Source organism: Lissotriton vulgaris, chromosome 9 (genome assembly GCF_964263255.1).
Source record: "Lissotriton vulgaris chromosome 9, aLisVul1.2, whole genome shotgun sequence".
Lineage (NCBI taxonomy): Eukaryota > Metazoa > Chordata > Amphibia > Caudata > Salamandridae > Lissotriton > Lissotriton vulgaris.
The window spans coordinates 370,797,836-370,822,020 of record NC_141697.1 but is presented as its reverse complement, the minus strand read 5'-3'; the positions used below and the strand labels follow the sequence as shown (position 1 = coordinate 370,822,020).

Sequence of the window (24,185 nt, the reverse complement as noted above, 5' to 3'; positions counted from 1 at the left end):
TAGATCTAATTCAGATGTTTCTAGTGCCAAAAGAATTGTTAAAGACTTTGAAAAAAACAAATGGAAGTTAGGAGATTGGGTACGAGTCAAAAACCCCTGTCTCGTTGGAATAGGATTTTCTAAATTTAAAGCTCCATTACAAATTGTAGATTTAAGAAGAAATGCCGCAAAATTGATGGAAATTGGTGGAATGTTTCTCTTTTAGCGATCGATCCAAATGCTGGTTCTGTTAATTCCAAGTCTTACGTAATCATTTTAATGTAGATAATGAAAAAGCTCAAGAAGAAAATGTGAGAAGGAGTTTGCGTACAAAATTTACTCCCAGAAAATTAGCAGATTTTGTTTGTGATTAATTTCAATTTATTTTAGAAGGGAGGAAAAGCCAGTATTTAGTTGCTTGTTAAGACGTAAGTGCATAATATTGTCTATTTGCTATAATATTGTCTATTTGTTATTTGTTTGAAAAAGGGGAGAAGTGTGGTGACACGCTCCTGAGAACTCTGTTATGTCATGGAATCTGCCCAGCCAGATTCCATGACAGGCAGTTGCTCTCTGGCCCCTATTAGATAAGACATGTTCCCGTGTTCCTCGTTACAATAAATCTATTCATACCCAAGAAGACTCCAGAGGTCATCATTTCACCCTTTCAACTTTGCATAAGGGAAAATTGGCAGAGATTAAGTTTTATCATATTCAAAAAAGGCATCAGCTTGGAGCCATACTCTTTATCATGTAATGACTTGGGAGTCTGCCTGGTCCCTGAGCCTCCAGAGTGGACAAATGCTTAACAACCCATCTAACCCTGTCCAGTCTGATGTTGCAAATTAATCTTTACCTGGCCACTGTAACCCATGTAACTTCAAACATGCCTTGATAGACAAATAGTCTGGCACAATGCCTCCAGTGTTTTCATAGAAAACATTAACCACTTTTATTGTGCACTAACAAGCCCAAATTACAGTCAACTGTTTGACCTTGCTGTCTTTCCTAGCTTGAACCTTCCCTTCAAGGGAATTTACCTGTTGCAGCATGGCTGCTTTAAATCAGTCCTTTGGCACTTGTAGACTATGTGAAGTCTCAAGATTGTATGGTTCACTCCCACTTCATCTTTTTTCTAAATTCTCCCACTCTTCACATAAATGCACCTTATGGAGTGCAAGGGGCTTGGCCAGCAGGTATTATATTTGTAAAGGTGTTAGGTTATGTTTGATATTGGATTCTCTCTCGTTCTAAAGATATATATATATAGTCCATAGATCCAAAGTTTTTTCCACAGGGTTTAATGGGTTTTCCCAGTGGTTAAGACCATCCAGCAGTTAATTCTTCCAGCTTAAGTTAAACCATGCTTTCACAAATTAATAAGGAAATCTAAAATGCTTTTTACACTTTAAATCTTTCAGGCAAGGTTGGAAAGTATTATACCATGGCTTCCTCTGTCCTCTTTATTAGTAATTCTAGTTCCAGCATCTTTGAAGTCTTTCACTGCTAACCGTGACTATGGAGTGACTCCCACAACATCCTGATTGAAAAGCAAGCTGTACATTCATGTTTACGAATTCCTTTTGGTTTGCATGGATTATATACTAGGTTCACTGTACACATGATGTCGTGTGCCAGCCTCATTTTAGAGTTTTACTTGCCTGAAAAGTTTGGCAAGTTTCCGAACTGTCAAGACTCCGGTTAAGTAAAGAATTAAAATTCAGATGTGTGTCTTCCTAACACAATAGCTTCTTGATCTCTTAAGACCATTTTTGTTTCTCAGCCATATGCTCACAGACAGCATCCATCATGCCAGTTCTGAACATCTCACATCTAACACTATTTTGTGGCATACACATGTAAGAAAATCTAGAATCAGTAGACTTTTCCTCATAGACTTTATTAAATTAAGTGGAGAAACTTATCCCTACACTCCTCCTGTTCCTCTATTCTGTGCAGAGTGGTAATGCTGCTCCATATATGTTGGAATGATCCTCTATGAGGAAGCTACTAGAGGTAGATCAAGGTGCCACTCCTTAAACTAAACTTTATGGGGTGAATCCTAGAGTCCATCTTAAAAACACAAGGATAGTGACAATAACCATACTGCGCATGCAGTGCATATGGTATCGACAGCTCAACCTGGGGTGGTATGCAAACCCATAAGTTCGCTGATAAGGACCCGTTTGGCATAAATCAGATTATGTGGTTAGTGCAGCATGTGAATTTGTGCGATGGGCTAAAGGGCTAACCGCATGACTTTGCATTAATAGTGCATTGATTTGTAGTCACGTTTATGTAGTACTCCATAGGCCAGACCAGACCCCAAAGCACTTTGAGTGGATGAATGTTTTGCTACTCCATACATTTAGGGTTATGAGTGAGAACTCAGCCCTCACTTTCATTCCCTTCCCCCCATTAGACAACAAAAATGCTACTGCAGGCACCCTGCCCAGTGACCTTTTGGGTACACACCCCAGGACTGTGATATCAGATCCAGACCCACTGGTTTGGGTCACCTCCAAGTCATAGATTCTTTTATAGCCTACCCACCCACAACCTTTCTTGACTACTCGACCTGATGGATACTTCTAACTGCAGAATCCTCGCTTTAAGAAAATCCCCAGACTTGAGCTGGAGGAAATCTTTGTAGAAGCACTCCCATGTGGCATTGTGTAGTTCCACAGTAGCTCTGTACTGCCCCAGAAGTTACAGATCCTTTCTTTCGACACCCTTAGAAAAAGATGGGAACAGAGCTCTAAATCCATGTCAGTCTTCTAACAACTTGCAAACTTTCTGTCATAGTGTGCTTGGGAATTATGTCCCTACTGAAAGCAATATGACTCAGTCTGTGCTGAGATTTCAAGTAGCAGATGTCAATCACCGATCCGCACAAAGTGTTTGTGGTGCTTGGGCTGCAGTCATGACTCTAAGTGGTGTGACAAGTGTGCCTTTATGCCCCACTAAGGAAATTCGGAAGTGGAAGGCTCAAAGCTCTATGTTTATAACCATTAAAAGAGCTCTGAGTCAAAACACAAATTCCGCTCTGGGTCAAATCCCTGGTCTGGTCGCTGTTACGGTGTTGAGCATACTCCCATGATAAGTTTACTTCCCTGCCAAAGTCCTCCGGTAAGTCAAAGTCTAGACATAAGTGCAAGAAAGCAAACAGGATCTAACCACACTCCTCGACTCGAAGTTTAAAAAGATGGCAGAAAGGCACAAGGATAGAGATAATACTCTTCTGTTATCATGTGAATCTGACACAGTCCTGCTGCTGGTTCCAGCACACCCTGAATTGTTTAGGCTGTCAGGGCCTCCAGAGCAGATAGTGGCTTTCAAATGAGCTATGCTATAGACCTTCAGTGTGATTCCAGTTTCCTCTGGTGCACTTTCAGCACTGCACAACTGCAAGGGTCTGCAGTCAGACTCTGCTGCCGGGTCTGCCCACAATGCTATGTGACCTCAAGACCTACTACGTATCCCGGGCCAGAACAGACTTCAGACCTTGACATTGGCACCAGGGTCCTCTTGGTTCTTTCTATACTGACATTGACACAGAATCTGCCCAGAACGAGCTTAAGATCCGGTTCCAACAATCATCTCTGTCTCCAAAACAGCCTACCCAAAGGCTAAGCCTGTCTCCAAAACAGCCTACCCAAAGGCTAAGCCTTATTACGAAATCACTAAGGCTCAACCAGTTGTTATGCAACCTGACTGTAATCCAAGACCCTCTTTCATGCTAACAGTACCACCAGAAGCTTGAGGCTCTCTTTGGATCTGAGGATGATTTAGCGGAACTTATACCTAATGTCCCTCAGGACACTAATAATAATATAAGGGGGATACCTTACTTCCTCAATCATTATTCTGATGATGCTGTGTAATTAGATGTCTGAAATGCTAGAGGGCTATAAACAACTCCTGAAACAGAGTTGGACTTAGTACCTGGACCACCAATGGAAGAAAGTGCCTTGATGTAATGCTGGTTCAAATGGCAGCTGAAGTTCTAGACTTGCAATTATCCACTGTTGAGACGAAGATAAAATCTTGACTAAGATTCTTCATACCTGACGGTTTTATCTGAGCCATCACTACTTTTCAATGAGGCGTTTACTGATGTCCTTATGGTGATTTTGTCCATGACATGCGCCTGCCTTCTGGTAAGCCGCCCCGTAGCTAGGCGACATAGACTTGCTCCTTGTGATGTGGACTTTCTGACCCAAACATCCTACTCCGGAAAGTCTGATAATTCAATCAATCAATCAGTAAGGTCAATCCTAAATCATCTCTGACCAGTCATCTAGGCAGATAATCAAAAATAATTGGAGTCTTCAGAAAGAGAATGTTTTTTTGGGCCATTTAAGCCTTCAGATCCATTAAATCCGTTTGTCTCATGGGAAGTTACAAGCTGACCTGAACCCTACTAAATCGGTGCATTCAAGGCCTTTCTAGTTCCATTCAGATCTCACTGAAGTATGCTTAGAATCTGCAAATATGTCTTACAAATGCCTACCTGACCTGCTGCATGCCACTCTCCCTTCCCCATCCAGAGTTCACGATTGTGACAGATGCGTCAATGCTGGGATGAAAGAGGTCACCCTGGAGAGGTGAAGATCAGGCGCTAACTCCACATCAATCCTCTGGAGCTTCAGGCAAAATGTTTGGCCCTATAATCCTTTCTGCCATTCATAAAAGGGAGGCTGGTGCTGGTTCTCATGGAGAAGACGACCACCATGTGTTTCTGCAACAATTCAGGGTGAAGTAGTGTCCTAGATCCTTCGACAGGAGGTGGCTGGACTAGCAGGGCATCTTCCTGGTAGCTAATGACATAGCGGGGTCCCTGAATGCCAGAGTGGAAAAAAAGAACTGGTGTCTGGTGGACTACAAGGGGCACATCATTCTGAGTTTACGCAAGGTGTCTTCTGTCAGTGGGGTTCTCCCTGGCTAGATGACTTGCCACCATTAAAAACATGCAGTGTAAGCAATTATGTGTGTTAGACCTTCTCACAAGACATTCACTTGGAGACGCATTCCTGCTGGAATGTAACAAAAGATTGCTGAGCACATTTCCAGAGCTGCTTTTCCTGCCTCCAGTTCAGGACAGGCTGAGGGCTTATCATCTTGATCGCACCGTATTGGGCCAGGAGGGTGTAATCCCCAGAGTTCCTGAGCCTGAGCATTTATCCTCCGATCAAGCTGCCACTTCAAGAGGCTCTCCTGATTGTAGGGTCTTGCATCCGCATGTTCACAACCTAGACCATTGTGTGTGGAGGTTAAGCCGCAGCAATTGAATACTATTGACTTGCCGACCGATGTTGTTGGTGTCATCCTTGCGGCCAGATGGTCATCCACAAAAAGTATCTACACTGAACATTGGGCCAAATTTGTTGGCTAGTGTAGGGCCTGAAACCTTGATCTTTTACACGCTAGACTTTTAGATGTTCTGTTGCTTGTGTTTTTTGTTTGTCTAGCAAGGCTTAGCAGTGGGCACAGTGAAATTTTACTTCTTTGCACATTTTTGTTTACCTGAACACCCATTGGCTTTTAAGTCTTCTAATCTGTTTTGTAAAAGACTTGAATTGCATGTTTCCCTAAGGCATTTGTTATGCCATTACAGGACTCGAGCCTGTTAATAATGTTCTTTATGTGCACTCCCTTCTAGCCAGTGCACAGCTGCGTATTACGTCTCTTGACACTAAAAATATTGTATTAGTTGGAATTACCTCAGCATGTCGCATAAGTGAATTGCAGGTGCTTTAGGTTCGTCCACCCTACACCATCTTCTTTGCAGACAAATTGATACTGTAAACTAGCTAAGCCTTTCTATCCAAGGTTGTGGATCCTTTCCACGTTGGTAAGTTGATCACTCTGAAAGTGTTTTCTGTCCTGCTACAACCCTTAAGAGACTATCTGCTTGACCCAAAGAGAGCTTTGAACTTTTACATCACCAATACAAAATACCATTTCTTGGATGATCATCTCATTGTCGGTTTTTAGGGGAAAAAGATGAGCAAGCCTGTCAAGGTGGGTAGACCTCTGAATCAAAGTCTGCTAAACACTGGCCTTCGCCCAGTCCACTATGACCAAGGCCAGCATGTTGGCATTGGCCCTTGGGGTTACTGTATTAGACATTTACCAGGTGGCAAGGCGGTTGTTTGTGCATATGTTTAATGCTTTAGCAGTCAGGTCTGTTGGGGACAACTCTTAGAGTGTTTGGTTATACAAAATCTTTTGATCTGAGTCTACTTCCTAGACTCAGTGCCGTGGGAGATCTGCCGTAGTATCTATTCTTGTCTGCAGTTAGAAGTATCCATCAGAAGAACACGTTTCTTAACATCAGTACAACTCATTCTGTTGGATGCGCTATCTAACTACAGAGTCCTAACTTCCTTCTTATCTCCCCGTTCTGTGGAGTAGTCTCTTTCACACATGGAAAGGTCAGAAGTTAGAATGTGTCCCAACATAATATTGACGCTCTTTGTCTGAGGACACACACCGAGAAAGTTGATGAAACAAAACTAAATTATCTTGCGAGGGTTATGCATGTATGCAGCTTCACTCGTTCGCTTCTGGAGTGGTACAGAGCCACCGTGGAGCCACACACCACTGCCCACTGGTGCACAGGAGCACTGCTACAAATAGCAACCATAAAGAGCCTTACCAAAGGTAATAACTTACTTTTTGTACACAAGGCTGCCTTCTTAGTTGACTCTGTGTAATGATTCTGTTTTCTGTATTGTGGCACCTTGTCTATAGATAGTCCACTTCTTTCTGAACATTTACGATCATGTGGAAAATGCAAGTGCTGTGTTTTAAAGTGTGTATCAGTTAATTAATTAATATATTTCAAGCAAAGCATGTGTGCATGGATTAATTAAGTGATATATTTCAAACAAAGAAAGATACTGAATTATTAAAATTGTCTGTAAAAAGGTCTTACAACATACATTTAATATCAGTGTATGTCAGTTTTAGGCGTGGTTCGACATCAACAGCTTAGCTATGTGTACGACATATTGTTATCAGTTGTTTAAAATATCCACAGAGCTTACTTGTCATCCCTCTCTCAAATCATGCTGTTGCATTATTATTCTGCCTTCCATTGAGTGATCGCATTGCAATATATGAAGGACTATTTACATCTGAAAAATATATTCATTCATCACATATTCACATATATCTCATACATCCGTATGATGTACTGAACGCAGGGTTTTAAACATGTTTTACTGCTTTTTGTCGGCCATGAAGCATGAGCCTGACTTTTATTTGGCTACCCAATTGCTTTTTCTTTATCCTGTTTGGGATAGCCTCACCTCAAAATGGCAGTCCCGTCACACAGGATCCCAGCTTCACTTCAACCCTGCTATCCTTGTTTGCTATTCTCCTGCCAGGCTACTGTGTACACTTTCAGCATGTCCACCCCATTACCTCCACTATTATCGCCATTACTACTCTACCATAACTACTTTTATCACTAGTACCACTGTTGCCAATATTATTGCCATCACTGTTACACCATTACAAAACCACCAGGATTGCTACCACTACCAATATAATCACAACACTTTCACCATTACCGCCACTACCACCTTTAGAAATACCTCCACCACTGTTACAGTACCACAATGACTACAGCGACCACCATTACCAGCACCATTATTACCACTAAGATTATCACCATAACCAATACATCACGCTTTATTGAACTAACAATTACAGGCATGAACAAATGCTATTTGCTTGTATCAACTCATTAAAAGGATAAATGCTTTTTTTGCTTTCTCTACTGGGTATTGATGTACACATACACCAAAACAAAAAATGGTGTTTTATGGTAGCCAATTCCAATGGACATTTTCAGTAGATCAAAACTTGGTAAAGAAATTATAGATACTGAATATTTTTTATATTTGTATGAAATACTTAGGACTATCAGGTCCCTTAAGTGTTTTATAGATTGCAATTGTATCAATAAGCCCAGGCATGTACTTGGTTGTTCTTATGTGTTGGTAGGTTAAATTCCAGCATGAAGTGTACCCAGAGATCGAATTGGAATCTGAATTGAGTACAATGGAGCAACCAGTATCGCGACAGGTTTTTGTTGTTCAGGATCTGGAAATTCGAGATAGACTGGCTACATCCCAGATGAATAAATTTCTTCACCTTTACTGTAGCAAGGAAATGCCTAGGAAAGCACATTCTAACATGGTAAGAAACTGTCCTAAAAATAAATGTTAAAACCAGATTTTAAATTGAAATAACTGATAACTTTTCCTTTTGAACTTCAAATAAAGTTATGGAAGTGACCTATTACACAAAAACTGCAGACCAGAGAATTGTGATTTTGAGGCGAAAATGGCAACATACTTGCCAAAACATGGCATCTTCAAGGATCTGTTTAATGGACACTTCCCACAGATTTCTCATATTCTCATTGTGAGTCTTTCAAACTCCTTAGTCTAGATCCAACATACTTTTTTTATTATCATAACTTTTTTTTATTGAGGACAAGATTAGACAGTCTAGACATCATACAATCATGTACATTTGGAGTATTGTACTGGCAAATGGTGAACAACAAACCTGCGAACACATGTTAGCTACATACAGTTTGCACTGGACCCACCTATGGCAGGTCCTTTGGATCATCGCCTCTTCTGGGTTGTGGGGGACCACAAAGTCTTCCCCTATATGTATTCAATTTTTCCGAGACCTGCGTCCACTTAGTGGGACATCCCCTGGATTCATATATTGCCCTCTCTGTCACCATACACAAGTCCATGTCTTTCCCGCACTCGTCCAATGTTGGTGGTTTCTGCGCTCTCCATTTTCTTGCTATATTTCTTTTAGCAACCATGAGCACATGGGTCCCCCATTTTCTCTCTTTCGTAGTCAAATCTGTTGGGCCCCAGATATTCAGTTGACTTAATTTAATGTTACAGTCGATTTTGCGTCCCATGACTCTTTCCATGCACCCCGCTACTGCTGACCAGTATCTCTGGATAGTTGTACACTCCCAGAGTACATTTATAAAAGTGCCCTCCTGTCCACATTTCCTAAAGCCCCTGGCCTCAGTGCCATACCCATTCTTACCATCATTGGTCCTGTTAGGTATTTTCTGTGGAGTATCTTCAATTGCACTAATCTGAGCCTTGAGGAGATGGCAATTTCTCTAGGAGAGGCCAGAGCCTCAAGCCACTCCTCTTCTTCCACCCCAGCGATATCATAGTCCCACTTTGTTCGAAGTCGGAGTAGAGGGTCCGTCATATTGTTAATTCGTTTTTTTATATACTAGTGATATGGCTTTTTCTGGGAGATTCCTGTCTAAGGCCCTATCTTCTAGAAGGAAGGATGCCGGTAGTGTCTCTCCCTGTTTTATCACCACTAGGAAAGCATGTCGGATCTGCAAGTATCTGAAATATTCAGTGTTAGCCAGCTCATACTCCAGTTGCAGTTGAGCGAAGGCAATCTCTCCACCCCACCCCCTTCCATAAATCTCCCACCCTTGAGATACCTATCAAGCCCCAACGATCAAATCCACAGGTTTGTCTTAATTTGCCTAGTAGGTCAGTGTCCCCAAGTGGTGTGGCCTGCGTGATCTTACCCTCCCAGTCCAAGCTTCCCCTAGCTGCCCGCCACACTTGGACTGTGTGTCCCGTGGGTCCCGTAACATTCAGCTTAGCTGGGTTTGTTTATAGTGCCCCTGCAAAACCTCCTCCCGGGAGGAGCCATCTATCCATGTGGAATCCAGGGCCTCCCTGTATACTGATTTATCGCGGTGAGTTGAGTCTGGGAGACCGATTCCAATATCATACCACCCTAATGTTAGCTTCTGAGTGGCAATCCTGGGCGGTTTTCCATCCCACAAAAGTTCTCTCAAGGCACTATTGATGTCTTTGAAATAGTCAGATCCAACCTGGTGTGGTGTGTTCTGGGAACCAACATACTTTAGTAGTTCTTCATCATCAGTACCCACTGGTGCATTTGCAGTGCCTGCCATGAGTCAGAGAAGCACAATTCAAATTGGCAGAATGAGTCTTTAATTACTCCACTCACTGCTGATTATGTCAGCTGCTGCTTCTCTGCACCTCATAGATGTGGGATCCGAAGGGTGTCAAGTTTCCTTTTAAACCGCAGATTCAAAGCTCTCCCTCTCCTCCAAAGCTAACTGACCTTAAAGACTATTCAGGCTACACACATTGACTATCCAGCATACACCCCTGTCTGTTGTACCTAAGTTTTAAATGTGATGCATATTCATGTTTGCTCGTATACTTAAAGAATATCGACGAGCAAGGCCAAGCTATTCTTAGCCTCAAAATCAAAGTCAAAGTCTCCACACGGAAAACCACATCAACTCAAAAAGTGCTTTTACTCTTTGCTTCACACTAATTATAGGAACAGAGATAGAGACTAGCCCGCTGGTCAGAACTAGTGCCTAAAAAATTCACCCCTCCAGTGGTAAGTTTTCCTTCCTCTGAAGCTACTGTAGAACAGATTATATTCTTTCAGGAGGACATTGTGGCAATCTTTAGCCACAAACCAAATGCCCCATCTGTGCCCTCTGGATCTTTTAGTTTGCATGTTATATTTTGTGACATCTGGCTTCATTCAGGTCCTAGCATCTTATGCCTTGACCCTGTCTGGCTTCCAGTGTGATTCTTTTCCACTTGATTTGAGGCTATTGGTGCCCTTCTCATGTAAAATGCCTTCAGCTTCAGTCTCTCCAATGCCAGGTTTAAACTCTTTAGCCATTGGCTCAGTGCCAGGAATGCCGGTTTCAGCCCTGTGCCTGAGGTCAGAGACTTTTTTGTTTTCTGTAATGGTTCACAATCTAAAAACTGCAAAAAACAAGACAAAGACATTTTCAGACTATTTTAGAGAGGCATTCAAAAAGGCCATATCAGTAAGACAAGAGCAACCCAATATTCCGAATAAGAACCAAGGTATATAAATTTATGAAGGAAACACTGGTTCACTAGGGACTCATTTGAAAGTTATTACTTTTAGTGTATGATAAATGACACAATCAAATGGCAAGTGATTGTCATTAACAAAAACTAGACTCACATTTAATAAAAATGGTTTTTAATATGAATCTAATTGTAAGGATTAAAATATGTTTCCACATTTGTACATAAGATAAGGTAGCAAAAGAAGTGCTTAGTGTTCCCTATGGTTACACAAAACAAATACCCATACCAGTGAGTAAAGAAAAGGGTATAAACAGAATATCAATGACCAAGGCACAAAAATATTGATGGGCTGTGTATCTTCAATCTGTTGTCATAACTATATTTGTGTACAAAATTCAGTAAGTATTTGCATAATAATGTTAATGAAGTTTCAACTTCATATTTAAAATATATTTAAAATGAGATGGTCATCTTCAGGACTGGAATATAAACACTTTGAAAGTAAAAATGGCAAAACAAGACAATACAATTATAAGACAACATTTAATCATAAGAGGAAAACAAGCTCACACATGCACTACTGATCTACAAATGTAGTATTATTTGCTTACCGGAGAGAACATCACGACTAGATGGTAAAAACTGAAGTAACCAAAAAAGCATGGTAGAATTGCTGGAAGAATTCTACAGATTCAGTCTGGCCCCTGGGGATATTCTAATGGTGAGGAATCTACAGTTAGATAGAGTATCTACTAGAACATTGTTATGCAATTGGGAAGATTAAGGATGGATGCTGGTACATCTTTACACCAAAACGGCTCTTCTTCCAGTGACGGGCTGGAAAAATACATTCCTGAACTGGGGGTAGGCGTGACATGTGTCTTGTTTCAGCGACAGGATAAAGGATACGTTTGGAGACAATTTTACTTCATTGTGTACATTATAGAAATCTAAAATGTGATCCATGATTTTAAACCCATAAATCATTCAATGCGGTATACAATATAACATGAAATCAGCATAAAAGCCTACATGCTTGCTCTTTAGCCATTTGTGTATTTTAACTGTGCATTTCAGTTAGGGGGTGAGGCAAAACATGGCGTATTTTTTGGGACACTTGAAGGTTTTATATCAATGCGCTTACACTCTTAATTTATGCATCATGGAATGTGAAGAAATGTGTTAAGAACATAGGAAACCTGGTTTAATTTCTTTTGCAGCTCACAATTAAAGCCTTACATGTGCGTCCAGAGTCTGTCAGATCGCCTCAAGAGTGTTGTTTACGAGTGTCTCTAATGCCGCTTCGCCTCAATATTGACCAGGTTTGTAGTAAAATATTTTTTTTCCAAGTTTACATTATTCCCGTAGTTGCAGCTGAATGCCCTTCCAGTTCAAGACTCTACTCAGATGACTTCATATCACCCGTGTCTTTTGTGCCAGGGCTAGTAAAACTATCTAGATTATGCCTTTTTAAACAAACAAAAAAAACTGTTATCTGAACCATCATAATGTTGAGGGATGATTACTGTAATGACTACTATTTGAACGCTTTAACACATTCATAACTAATTACAAATAGTGTGGAATCTTGCCGCCACAATAGTTTATGAACAATTTCTGTAGTAGTAGTTTGAGAACATCTTCCACAGTGCCTTCAAGAAAGAGTTCAACTTTACCTAATCTGATGTTCCTGTGTTCAGTAACCACTAGTGAACATTCTTCCTATCAAGAGGGTCATATAATGGTGGCTTTTCTTCATTCTGCCTCTCAATTAGCATACCTTAGGACTAGGATCTTATGAAGTCCAAGACAATGCTACTGAAAGACTGGAGTTGGAAAGTGGAACTGTTTTCTGCACATCTCTGCTGACAGCCATATTTTTTGCTATCTCATTTTCTACATTGAAAGAACAGTATTTGCATTTCGCCATTTTGTTGGAAACTCAGACCTTGCAAATCTCTCTAATTACCACACTGTCCTTTCCTTACTAGGTTATGAGTGTGCTGGAACATTTGAGATCTCCTATGGAGCCAGTTTTCTTTTTCAGTGATCCCCTTGTCTTAAACCAATATCTGTCCCTACCTCTATACTACATCAAATATTGACTCTAAAAGGATGAATGTCCTTATGAATATACCCATACTGGGATCCGTGGCACTTCAGTCTACTAATGATGTATGGGACTTGATATACCGCTCCCAGCGTCTGTTACAGATCAAACTGAAGGACCCCTGAAAAATGTGGATTATTTTTAATCAAAACTCCAAATGGGTGGTATAGAACAGGCAGGCGCGTAGGATTGCAGTTTTCCCTCATGCTGATATCCTTATGTTCAGGAAGTCTATAAATGTGGAAAACATAGTGAGTACCATTTGAATGGCTTATACGTTTGCATTTCCCAATCATCTACATTGAGAAATATAATGATACCACAGCAAGTTTAAATATCCCCATCAAGATTAATTATGGCTCCTTGATAAAAATTGATTTCTGTATTCACCTTGGGCCTGCTCATTTAAATCATAAAAAGTGCTGAAGCAATTAAGTTCAAAGAGCTGTGCTGTAGACATTTGTTGATTTATGCTTTCTTTCCTCCTCTCTTTTATTATTCTTTCCATATTTTTCTTTTATATTTCTTTGTGCTCTCCCCTTTATTCTTTCCCTCTTTCTCTTCCTCTCTGCCTCTGTTAAGATATAACGAAAAGTGACCACTTCGGCAATTCTAGTCCAGCTGCAGTCCGGGTTTGCACCATTTTGTACCAGTATTGCTGGAGGCATTGTGCATGTAATATACAAGTCACATCTAGTCTCTAAAGGATATGTAAAAACAGGTCCACCTAATTAACTGGAGGTGAGTATAGTTGCCTGAATGACTAAGCTTACTGACATGTTGAGGGCAGTTGGAATACATCTGTGCCTCAAGTCTCTTTGTTGTTATACCTCTAAGGACCAACAGATAGAATCCAAAAAACATTAAATTCCTAGGTACCACATATGTCATTCAGATGAGACCATATAGTGAGACGGCACATCTTTTTGGTGGCCTTTCCACTTATTTGTTTTAACTACCATTAGGACTCTGCCATTCAGTGTTGCAGAGTATATACTTTTCCCTTATGGATATAAGGTACAGTTGGCTGCATCCAAGTGGCATATTTAACTATCCAGTTATGCCATTTTAGGTTGGTGCAGAAAGTTCACTGTCACAGTAATAGAAGTCAAACATTCAGATTTGGCTTGTCTACAGTGTAGTTTATCGAAATGGTGTGCCATGTTTCAGGAGCAATTGGTAATGGATGTAGTAGACCGTAAGATCTTGAGTAAGAAGCTTTAAAGTGGGCACATATCGTACAAGACGACATATTGCTCCACATCCGTCACCACCAGAAAGATCAAAGAATTAAATCCAAGTGATTCTTCTTGCTGAGATGACCTGCACCCATTATATCATAACATACATTTTAGACAGATTTGTGCATATCCGGTATAGGGACAAAGAGGGCCTTTAGGAAGTATAGCTGAGTCTGTTCTTTAATTTTAGATTAACGCAATCACCAAAATTCTTCCTGACCCAATGACAGATAGGCGTTATTGAAAAAAGAAGTGGCAAAACAAATTATTTGTTGTGAGCCAATGTGGTTTGTGGCTGCACTTCTTAAAAGGAAGATCTTGGTGAGAGTGAGCAATATCCAACACATTTCTGGAACTAGGGATATAAGTAACCACAAAGTAGAACTGGGAGACAAAATAGGCCTAACAGCCCTGCTGACTGTTTTTATATTGTTATTCTTGCAAAACCTGAAGGTTTTGAGGCCCATTTCTGATCTCAATGGGCACAGATAACCTTGGAGCGTAGGCTTCCTTCACGGCCAGCAGTTCCCATTCTGTAACAGAATAGGTTTGTTCAGAGGATGATACAGTTCTTGAGTAGAAGTCAGGGTGTTTTAAATTACCATCTGTTGGGATGGAAAGGTCCACTGCATGGTAATGGACGTGCACCCGGTGTCATAGACAAACACAGACCATGCTTGTGCACAATGACATAGGCCTGCCTCATGGACTGCGATCTTGTTGGACTGGAAAGGGTGCCCAAAGCGCTACCCTTAAAATGGTGGAAGGCTTCTGTCTTCACCAAGTGTTAAGCAGCATGAGCACGGTGGTGGCAGTATATTGTGCATTGATCAGTATGAGTGAACAGTTCCTTTTTAACCCATGTCACTGGAGTGAGGCCTACAGGCTCACACAATCAAAGTTCCTCTGCTGTGTGCTTAACTCACCTTTTGCCTACTTCAGTTTGGTGTGGAGCTTCAACAACCAACCAACGCACACCACGACCGAACCACCACCCCCCACCACCACCCTCCGCGCCTGGACCCCGATCAGCACCGAAGACACCATCCGCACGATGAACTCCATCCACTCCGGATCTCCGACCGACCCTTGCCCCCACCACATCTTCAACAAGGCCAACGCTGTCATCGCACCCCACCTGCGAGACATCATCAACACATCCTTCGACACCGCCACCTTCCCTGAGAGCTGGAAGCACGCCGAACTCAGCGCTCTACTCAAGAAACTAACAGTGGACCCCACCGAACTCAAGAATTACCGCCCCATCTCACTCCTCCCGTTTCCAGCCAAAGTCATCGAGAAGACCGTCAACAAGCAGCTGGCCGCCTTCCTTGAGACGAATGGATCCCTCGACCCCTCACAGTCTGGCTTCCGAGCCAACCACAGCACCGAGACCGCCCTCATCGCCGCCACCGATGACATCCGAGCCCTGATGGACAACGGAGAAACAGCGGCCCTCATCCTCCTGGACCTCTCCGCGGCATTCGACACTGTCTGCCACCGCACCCTAGTTCAGCGCCTCAGCAACGTCGGAATCCAGGAGAAGGCTCTGGAATGGATCATCTCCTTCCTCGACGGAAGAACACAGAGAGTCCGCCTACCACCGTACAAGTCAGAGGCCACCGAAGTCATCTGCGGCGTCCCTCAAGGATCCTCGCTGAGCCCCACCCTCTTCAACGTCTACATGAGCCCCCTCGCGGCCATCGCACGCCAACACAACCTGAACATAATCTCCTACGCCAACGACACCCAGCTGATCCTCTCCCTGACTAACGACCCCGCCGCCGCCAGAGCCAACCTGCACGAAGGGATGAAAGAGGTAGCCGAGTGGATGACGACCAGCCGCCTGAAATTGAACTCAGACAAGACGGAGGTCCTCATCCTGGGCTCCTCCCCCTCCGCCTGGGACGACTCCTGGTGGCCTCCAGCCCTGGGCACCGCACCCAAACCGACAGACCACGCACGGAACCTGGGCTTCATCCTGGACTCCTCCCTCTCCATGACCAGGCAAGTCAACAACGTCTCCTCGGCATGCTTCAACATCCTACGCATGCTACGAAAGATCTTCTGGTGGATCCCCACCGAGACCAGGAAGACCGTCACCTAGGCCCTCGTCACCAGCCGACTGGACTACGGCAACGCCCTCTACGCCGGTACCACCGCCAAGCTCCAGAAGAAACTCCAGCGGATCCAGAACGCCTCAGCCAGACTCATCCTCGACATCCCACGAACCAGCCACATCTCCGGACATCTGAGAGACCTGCATTGGCTCCCCGTCAACAAAAGAATCACCTTCCGCCTCCTCACCCACGCACACAAAGCCCTACACGACCAAGGCCCGAGCTACCTCAACAACCGAATCAACTTCTACGCTCCCAAACGCCACCTCCGATCAGCCAACCACGCCCTCGCCGCCGTCCCCCGCATCCGAAGAGCAACGACAGGAGGAAGGTCCTTCTCCTACCTGGCCGCCAAGACCTGGAACTCCCTCCCGACCGACCTGCGCCTGACCCAAGACCACCTCTCCTTCAGGAAGAAGCTGAAGACCTGGCTGTTCGAGCAGTAACGGCACCCCCCTCCCCCCAGCGCCTTGAGACCCTATGGGTAAGTAGTGCGCTCTATAAATGTCTTTGATTGATTGATTGATTGAGTGCTGCGCAGCACATGAGTTGTGTAACTGCGCTGAGAGTATGCGTGCCTGGGGTACAATACAGGGATAATGCATTACTGTGTAGTACGTGCATGTTGAATGCATGTGCTGGGTCTATGTGTACCTGTGAGTGGTACAATAAATGAAGGATATAGTGCTGTGCATTGTGTGCATGCTGAATGCATGTGCTGGGTGTATGTATTATGTGTAACTGGCACAGTACATAAATGGATTTAGGGCTTTTGAGTGTGTGATTGTTAAATGCTTGTGCTTGAGGTATGTTTGCCTGTGAGTGGTGCAGAACATGAAGGATACAGTACTGTGCGTGTATATTAATGCATTCACTGTGTTAGAACTGGGATGTCTGGTTGGCTAAGGCTTGCGCCAAAGCCAGGCAGAAACCACCATTCTAGTCAGGGCAAGGGAGTTACACACGAAAGATAACCCCTGCTCACCCCCTTGGTAGCTTGGCATGAGCAGTCTTTGTATTCTCAAAACACATCAGATAGTTATCACACAATATACAGTGTGCCAACTGGCACGGGCAATATTCACAAGGGATTATTTACACAGGACAAGGCCACGTGGGCCACTGTCAGGATCAACACTTAGCAGAAATTGGTACAAGTAAAAATAGATCATAAACCTACAACCAGTAGCCACTGGTAATCACTTTACTCCACCTCAACCTGTAACATAACTTACATTATGTAATCTTCTCACTAGTCTAAACACATTGGACCCTACCTCCCAAGTATAACTCACATTAGGAGCGTAAATCACAGTGAAGTACAATCTCACTGACACAAACCTCCCTAGGTAAAACAACCTCCTAGGCCTAAACCATATCTGAGGTATCAAACAGGGTGCATAACACATACTAAACGCATTACATTTCCTAGCACCACATTTAGAGCACATCAGTCACATTAGGGCATTGCGCCCTATCCATCCAGCCCCCTGGCCAACTGGCCATCTCAAGAAGGGGCTCAAATGCCCTGTGTCCAGAATGTCAGGGCACGCTGCCAATGCAGCGCCAGTCAGGGGTGCGCCATCTGTGCAAACCTAAACGTTGCAGCTGCCCACTACTTGCTGGGCAGCTGAGAACAATAACAGGGCCTAAACACTGCAGCTGACACTAAGTGCTGTGCAGCTGTGGAAGGCCTGGCACCTCTGTGCCACTTCTGTCCCGCTCAGGGACTCTCTCTGTAACTGCGCCTAAACGGTGCAGCTGCCCACTACTTGCTGGGCAGCTGTATATCAGCCAAGGCAAAGGGGGCATGGTCTCTCACTAGCCCGTAGGAACAACTGACTGTGCCCCCTGGAGCCATCTGGCTCTTCAAAACAAATATGCGCAGGCTGGAGCCACACGGGGCTCTGTAAATAACGATGTCCCCCAAAATACTGTAACTGCCCTCTCCTTCGCGGGGTAATTTATAGGATACTGGCCAAAACGGTGAAGCAGCCCACTGCCATCCGGGGTCGCTCGAAATGCCACCAATATACTGTGCCTTGATCAGGCACTGACCCCCAAGACTTTGGAGCCACGTGGGCTCGGAAACAACAGGCTACAACTGTTGGAGCTGCCCGCTGCCATCCGGGGCCGCTCTAAGTGTACAGCCACTCTGTGCCTCGATCCGGCACCAAAACCAGGCCACACGGTGCCCCCAGCCCTTGCTCACTCAGCGGGCTGCTCAGGGGTGCTCCTCCTCGGGCTGCGAGCCTCGTCAGGACACGCGGTGGCGGCAGGCTCCGGCAATGTGCCTCGAGCCCCCTCTGCCTTCAGTCCCCATCTGCTAGTGCCTGAGGGGCTCTCCCTCTGTCACGGGAGCCCCACAAAGGCAGGCGCCATCCTCTTCTCACTGGGCAGCTTCACGCAATCCCTCTAGGCTGCCGGGCGTGCGCGGGACTTCCTGCCGGATCGCAGGCCCTGCCCACGTCCCGGGCAAGGGCGCCTGACTTCCGGTTGTTCGGTCCGGCCACGGCGTTGATTTTCTTTGTGATAAAATGAGGGGTAGGCTCCCTCGATCCGCAAAACAAGGTTAGGAGGGGGGTGGGCACCCACTCTGAATTAAAATATCAGAAACACGGGCATAATGCAGGGTAGACACCTGCATGCCAAAAATAAGCGGAATCAGCAGGGTGGGCACCCGCAATGTGAACACAAGGACAGGAGCGCTTCCCTGTGGGAAAACAACAGCGCTCTGCCCATAAATACAAAAAAAGCGCTCACGAGGCGCTGGGGAGCAACCCCAAAGGCCCCAGAAATGGCCTCTTAAGGCAAAGGGTCCCAGCAACAAGCAGGGAAACACAGGCAAAGGTTTCCAGGTCAAGGAAAAAGTCTCCCAGCCATCCTCAGGCAAGGCAGAAGGGCCCCCCAAAGAAGTCCTCCAGCAATCCAGGGGTTGGGCAGGGCCCAGGGAGGCAAGCCTTCCTCTGGTCCCCAGCAGCAGCACGCCGCTGGTAGATAAGAGTTGGAAACAAGAACATTTCCATGGGGTCACAGCCCCTCTTATATACACAGAAAGCCTTTGTTTCCAAAGGTGCAGGCAAGGGGCGAACCAGATGCAACTGGTTCTTGAGCACTTTGTTTTGCTCAGCCCCTCTGCCTATTCACAGGATGGGTCAGGGACATCAGACACACCACAGGGGGTGGAGCCAGCATTGTGGAGGAAAGACCCCGCCCTATTCAGGCCCCAGGTGCACTCCTCCCTGCCATCAACATGCAGATCTCCCCATTCACCACCGGGCAGACCCATCCTGACTCCTGGAGCCAAGCACATCAGCCAGCTCCTGTCAATCACAAGCCAGACAGTCAATTCACATTCACTGCACAGACATGCCAACTTCTAAAAGTGGCACTTCTCCACCAGACACAATAAATCTGCGCACCTCATTGCGCAGCATTTAATATCACGAGTTCGCACATACCAAATTCGACCCTGCGCTCCCCACACATCAGGAACTATCATGGACACGCATATCCCCATGCATTCCTATGGGAGGGCAGGCCACTCTAACCACACATACCCAGAGAGCGCCCGCACTTTCCACTGGACCACAGTGAAAAAGTGCGCAGAGGCCTAAAATCACCAACACCAGGTTACAGAAACAGGCTAGGAAAATGCAAAACGTTTCGGGGTGAACCTGCCAAAAGGGCCAAGTCCAACACACTGAGTGTATGTGTGCCTGGAAATTATACAATACATGGCAGACTATGGGTTCCAGTTTGGGAGATACAGGCCTGCATGATGAAACATAAGGAGAGAAGGTAGAAGAATCCCCCTAGAAATATTAGTTCAAAATGTGCTTTTTGATTCAGTGAGCGATCACAAGGAAGGGGTCTGTGCTATTCTCATTAAGGAGATGGGCCTGATAAGGGAATCATAAAGAGTGGGACTGAGGCCCTCAGCTAACCCTTTCATGCACATATCACTGTGACTGACAACCAGGTATGAACTGTAGTCACGCTCCAATGGTCTGTGTTGTGGAGTTATCTGCTTTAGCAAACCATAAAATATTTTGGGTCTCTTTAACTAAATAAGGGAACGCTCAATGCAAAACATTTTGAATCTTTTTTGGATCCATTGTCAAACCTTTGGGTAATATTATAAACCCAACGAATTTCACTTGAGTCTGTTTAAATAGGCTTTTTTTCAGGCTTACAGGTTAGTACATATTCCCTTAGTCTTTGTAGAACTTCACAAAGATGTTGGCAGTGCTTTTCTAAGAGCCTGGAAATGATCAAGATATTGTCTATGTAGATTATAACATATAAGCTCATTCGATCTAAAAAGATGTTATCCATAAAGCATTGCAAAATGGAAGGGACATTTCTCTGAACAAATTGCATCACCCGATATTGAAAATATTCATATGGAGTTCGAAAGGCTGTTTTTCACTAGTCCCCATAATTTATGCTCAACAAATGCTATGTCCATCTAAGAACAATTTTGGATCCCACCTGATGTCTCTGACTCCAGTATATCCTTGATTAAAGGTAAAGGATATTGGTCCTTTAGTGTATCCATATTTTGGCCCCTATAGTCAATGCAAGGTCTCAATAAGTTTGAATTACAAAGCACAAAAAAGATGAGCCCCAGCCAGTGATGTAGAGAGAAACAATGAGACTATTCTCCAAATCTTCATCAAAATACTGATGCAATACTTTATTCTCAGATTCCAAAAGTAAATACATTCTAACAAAAGGTATTTCAGACCATGCTACTTAGTTAATAGCTCAGTCACACAATCAAGGTAGGTGGTAATTACTTAATCTCTACCTTCTCAAAAACATCATGATAGTCATAATAATGTCTGGGCAGTGGAAAAAATTGGCTATGAGTGTCTCGAACCTCTCAGAAGAACTTATCTCCCCTTGATCTTCAGTCTGCTAGTGCATGGAAAATTCTGGACGCAATATTAAAAAATGTGAGACAGACTCCTGGTGGACCAATTGACTTATTGGTTTTAGAGAACCAACCAATGCATGCCACAGATAACTGGATGGTTCGATGAAGTTATTAAGTTGAATGCCAAACGTTCATGATAGTTAAATAGCACAACCTGTAACATTTTGGTAGACTAAGTGACTGGTCCCAATACTAGTGGGGTACCACCCACGTCTGTACAATGTCTACCTTAACCTTAGCTTGATTGGGAAAATTGTTCCTTAAGTCCTACTCCTTATCAATGAACATTACAGTGGCTTCACAGTCCGATGAAGACAAAACAAATGGAAGTGGATTGTATTACAATGGAAATTGGTAACCAAGATTAATGGGCATTTTCAGAACTTTTTCATGGTACAGAAGGCATTACCTAAGGAAGTAATTCATTGCCCATGCTGCCCTTCCTCTCCAAGGATGGACTTATTTGTTTCTCTTTTCATTGGTCTAATGGAGCACTGATAAAGTAAGTGACCTCTCTCTCCTCAATACAACCGGAATCCTCATAACATCTGTGTTTGACTCTTTTCTTCAGGTAAAAGACTTCGTAAATCCCATCTATACGGATTGTTCGAAAACTGGATTGGAAGCCAAGCTTTCAGTTCTCTGAGTTGCAGGCACCCTTACAGCTGTGGCAAAGGGTTGAGTACTTTTCCTTTCCTTTCTTCTCGTGTTCACAGTGTTTGATGTATAGAACAGAATCAATTGCTTCATTTAATGAAGTGGGATGAGGAACATGGATTTACTGTACTTCATTCTTTTCTTGCAACCTTTTCTTAAATAGTTAACAAGGTTTGCTCAATCCAAATGGTTTCTGCAGTCAAATGTTTGAAACGTGTTACACTGGCCAGTACCTCCACTGGGCCTGTGGGTTATCTTGCAAAAGTCCTCCTCCTCAGAACTCTCCAAATATAGCCTCTCAAGCATACGGCAAAATACCAACAAGATTACGGAATAATAATTCTGACTTAGGTCAAGTCCTGTCACCAGAGATTTGGCCCGAGCAAAGGCTATTCCAGGTAGACAACTAATCAAATGTCTCACCTTGATTCTGTCTTGAGGTAATGGTTAGGCTGGATGGCAAATAGAGCATTAAGGAGTCCAACACTTTTACAAACTTGTTTAGATCCCCTTTAAAATGTTGAGTTCCTGCAGGAACTTGCCGTAACTCAAAGGGTACGAAGCTTGTCGAAAGATTTGAATTATCATGCTGCAGAGACCAACTCTGTGGTCTGTTGTTGAATTTTATTTTGCAAGGTTTGAGTTGGGTCCATTTTCGGCAGGTGATATTGGCGTTGTAATGTTTGAAGAGATGGGCATACAGCTGTTGTTCTCGGTCTGAAGAGCCTTGGTTTGAAGGTAAGAGGATCTCCTGTGGAAGCCACCTTGCCAGCTAGTGATATGGAACATGAGGCTGGAACATGCCCATTAAGGTAACAGTCAAGGAGGAAAAAGCCAGGGCAATAGAAATTACCAGCAAACACAGCATAGGAACCACAAGGAGTGAAAAGGGCTAACCAAGCAATAGGCTAGCAAGTATATAAAAAAGAAGCTAGACAAAGTGTTGCAACTCACCAAGTAATGTTTCAGCAGGGCTTAGATACCAAAATATGATCTTCATGGGGAACTAGAATTCACAGAAAAGATTCGTGGTTTGGGCTAGCTCTATTCTTGCTTAAGAAACAGCAGCCACAATGAATTGGGGAAAAGGACTATGAGTTCCTGACCCATTGTGGACCGCAACTTCCTTCATCTGACAACTGTCCTCCATGAAGACACATGAGGACCCCCACAGCATGGCTCAAGAATGTGATGACGAGGGAAAAGGGGACACCCACAATACTGCCTGCCTGATGCAAGTAAGAGATTCGTCCCACAGTGTCGCACAAGGGTCCTTAGAGGACATATTGTGTGGGTGCATCTAACAGTTTTATCTAGGATTGACTAGACGATATCTCTAGTAACTGGATAGTGCCATGGATTGAAATCCCAACATATTACCAAACCACTACATTCCCTTTACCTGATGTATCACCAGAAGGAAAAAGAACGTTGAAGAATAAATCCTGAAGGACTCCTGCTCTTCAGTGGAACTCAGGAACTGGGACAAGGGTGAGCTGGCTGTCCTATTTCCTGCATCATAGACACAAAACATAGGATGGTTGCATCTTGTGTGGAGCCAGCTGTCAGTTAAAAGGGGACTGCACTGAAACTCATACATGCCTTTCCTGAAGTAAATACAGCACTTTAGAAGCCTAACCTCAACACCTTGCAGTTGTAGAAGAGACCAGGATTGACTTTTTAGAGCTGCTCCTCCGTTGTAATTCTACAACTTTTCAAAGGACAAAGACCCTCTATCTATAATCTCGGACTGCAAAAGAGAGTGATGGTATGAGTGGCTGTAGGCACACATGCTTTGCATACTCCTGCAATCTAGTGTTGGGGTAGGAGTTGTGAAAGTTGTTTTTCAAGAAGTCTTTTGAGTCACAAGAAAGACTAACTCCTCCTCTGGGTGATATTGCGCATGAGCATGAACTCCTTTGTTAGATTGTTTTTTCTCCGCCATCGGGTTCGGACGTGTGTGCCTTTGCTCCGTATTTTGACTCTGGTAGGATTCTCCAGTTTCTTTTCGGTCTCCGATGGTATTGTCTTCGATTGCGCTTTTCCACTTCTGCGGTCCACTTGAATTTTGTTGCTAGTTTTCCCTTCCTTCAGGGCACCGCCCGTCTCGGGCCTACCTTCCTGCTTGTCACGACCTCCATCAAATATACACCTCTAAAAGAAAGTACACTGTTTCGATTCTGCCTGTGTTTTAACACAAAATATCCACAGACTGAT

At 43.9% G+C, this 24,185-nt stretch overlaps 1 protein-coding gene across 2 annotated transcripts in view; it reads left to right on the top strand.

Annotated features, from left to right (window-relative positions):
* The window catches only part of ATG2B (autophagy related 2B), a 1,072,129-nt gene that overhangs the window by 757,802 nt on the left and 290,142 nt on the right, over positions 1-24,185 (top strand). For both annotated transcript variants that reach the window (XM_086937744.1, XM_086937743.1), the window contains exons 33-34: positions 7,996-8,190; positions 12,119-12,220. In XM_086937744.1, coding sequence (XP_086793870.1) covers positions 7,996-8,190; positions 12,119-12,220 — 297 coding nt within the window. The remainder of the gene's footprint in view (positions 1-7,995; positions 8,191-12,118; positions 12,221-24,185) is intronic.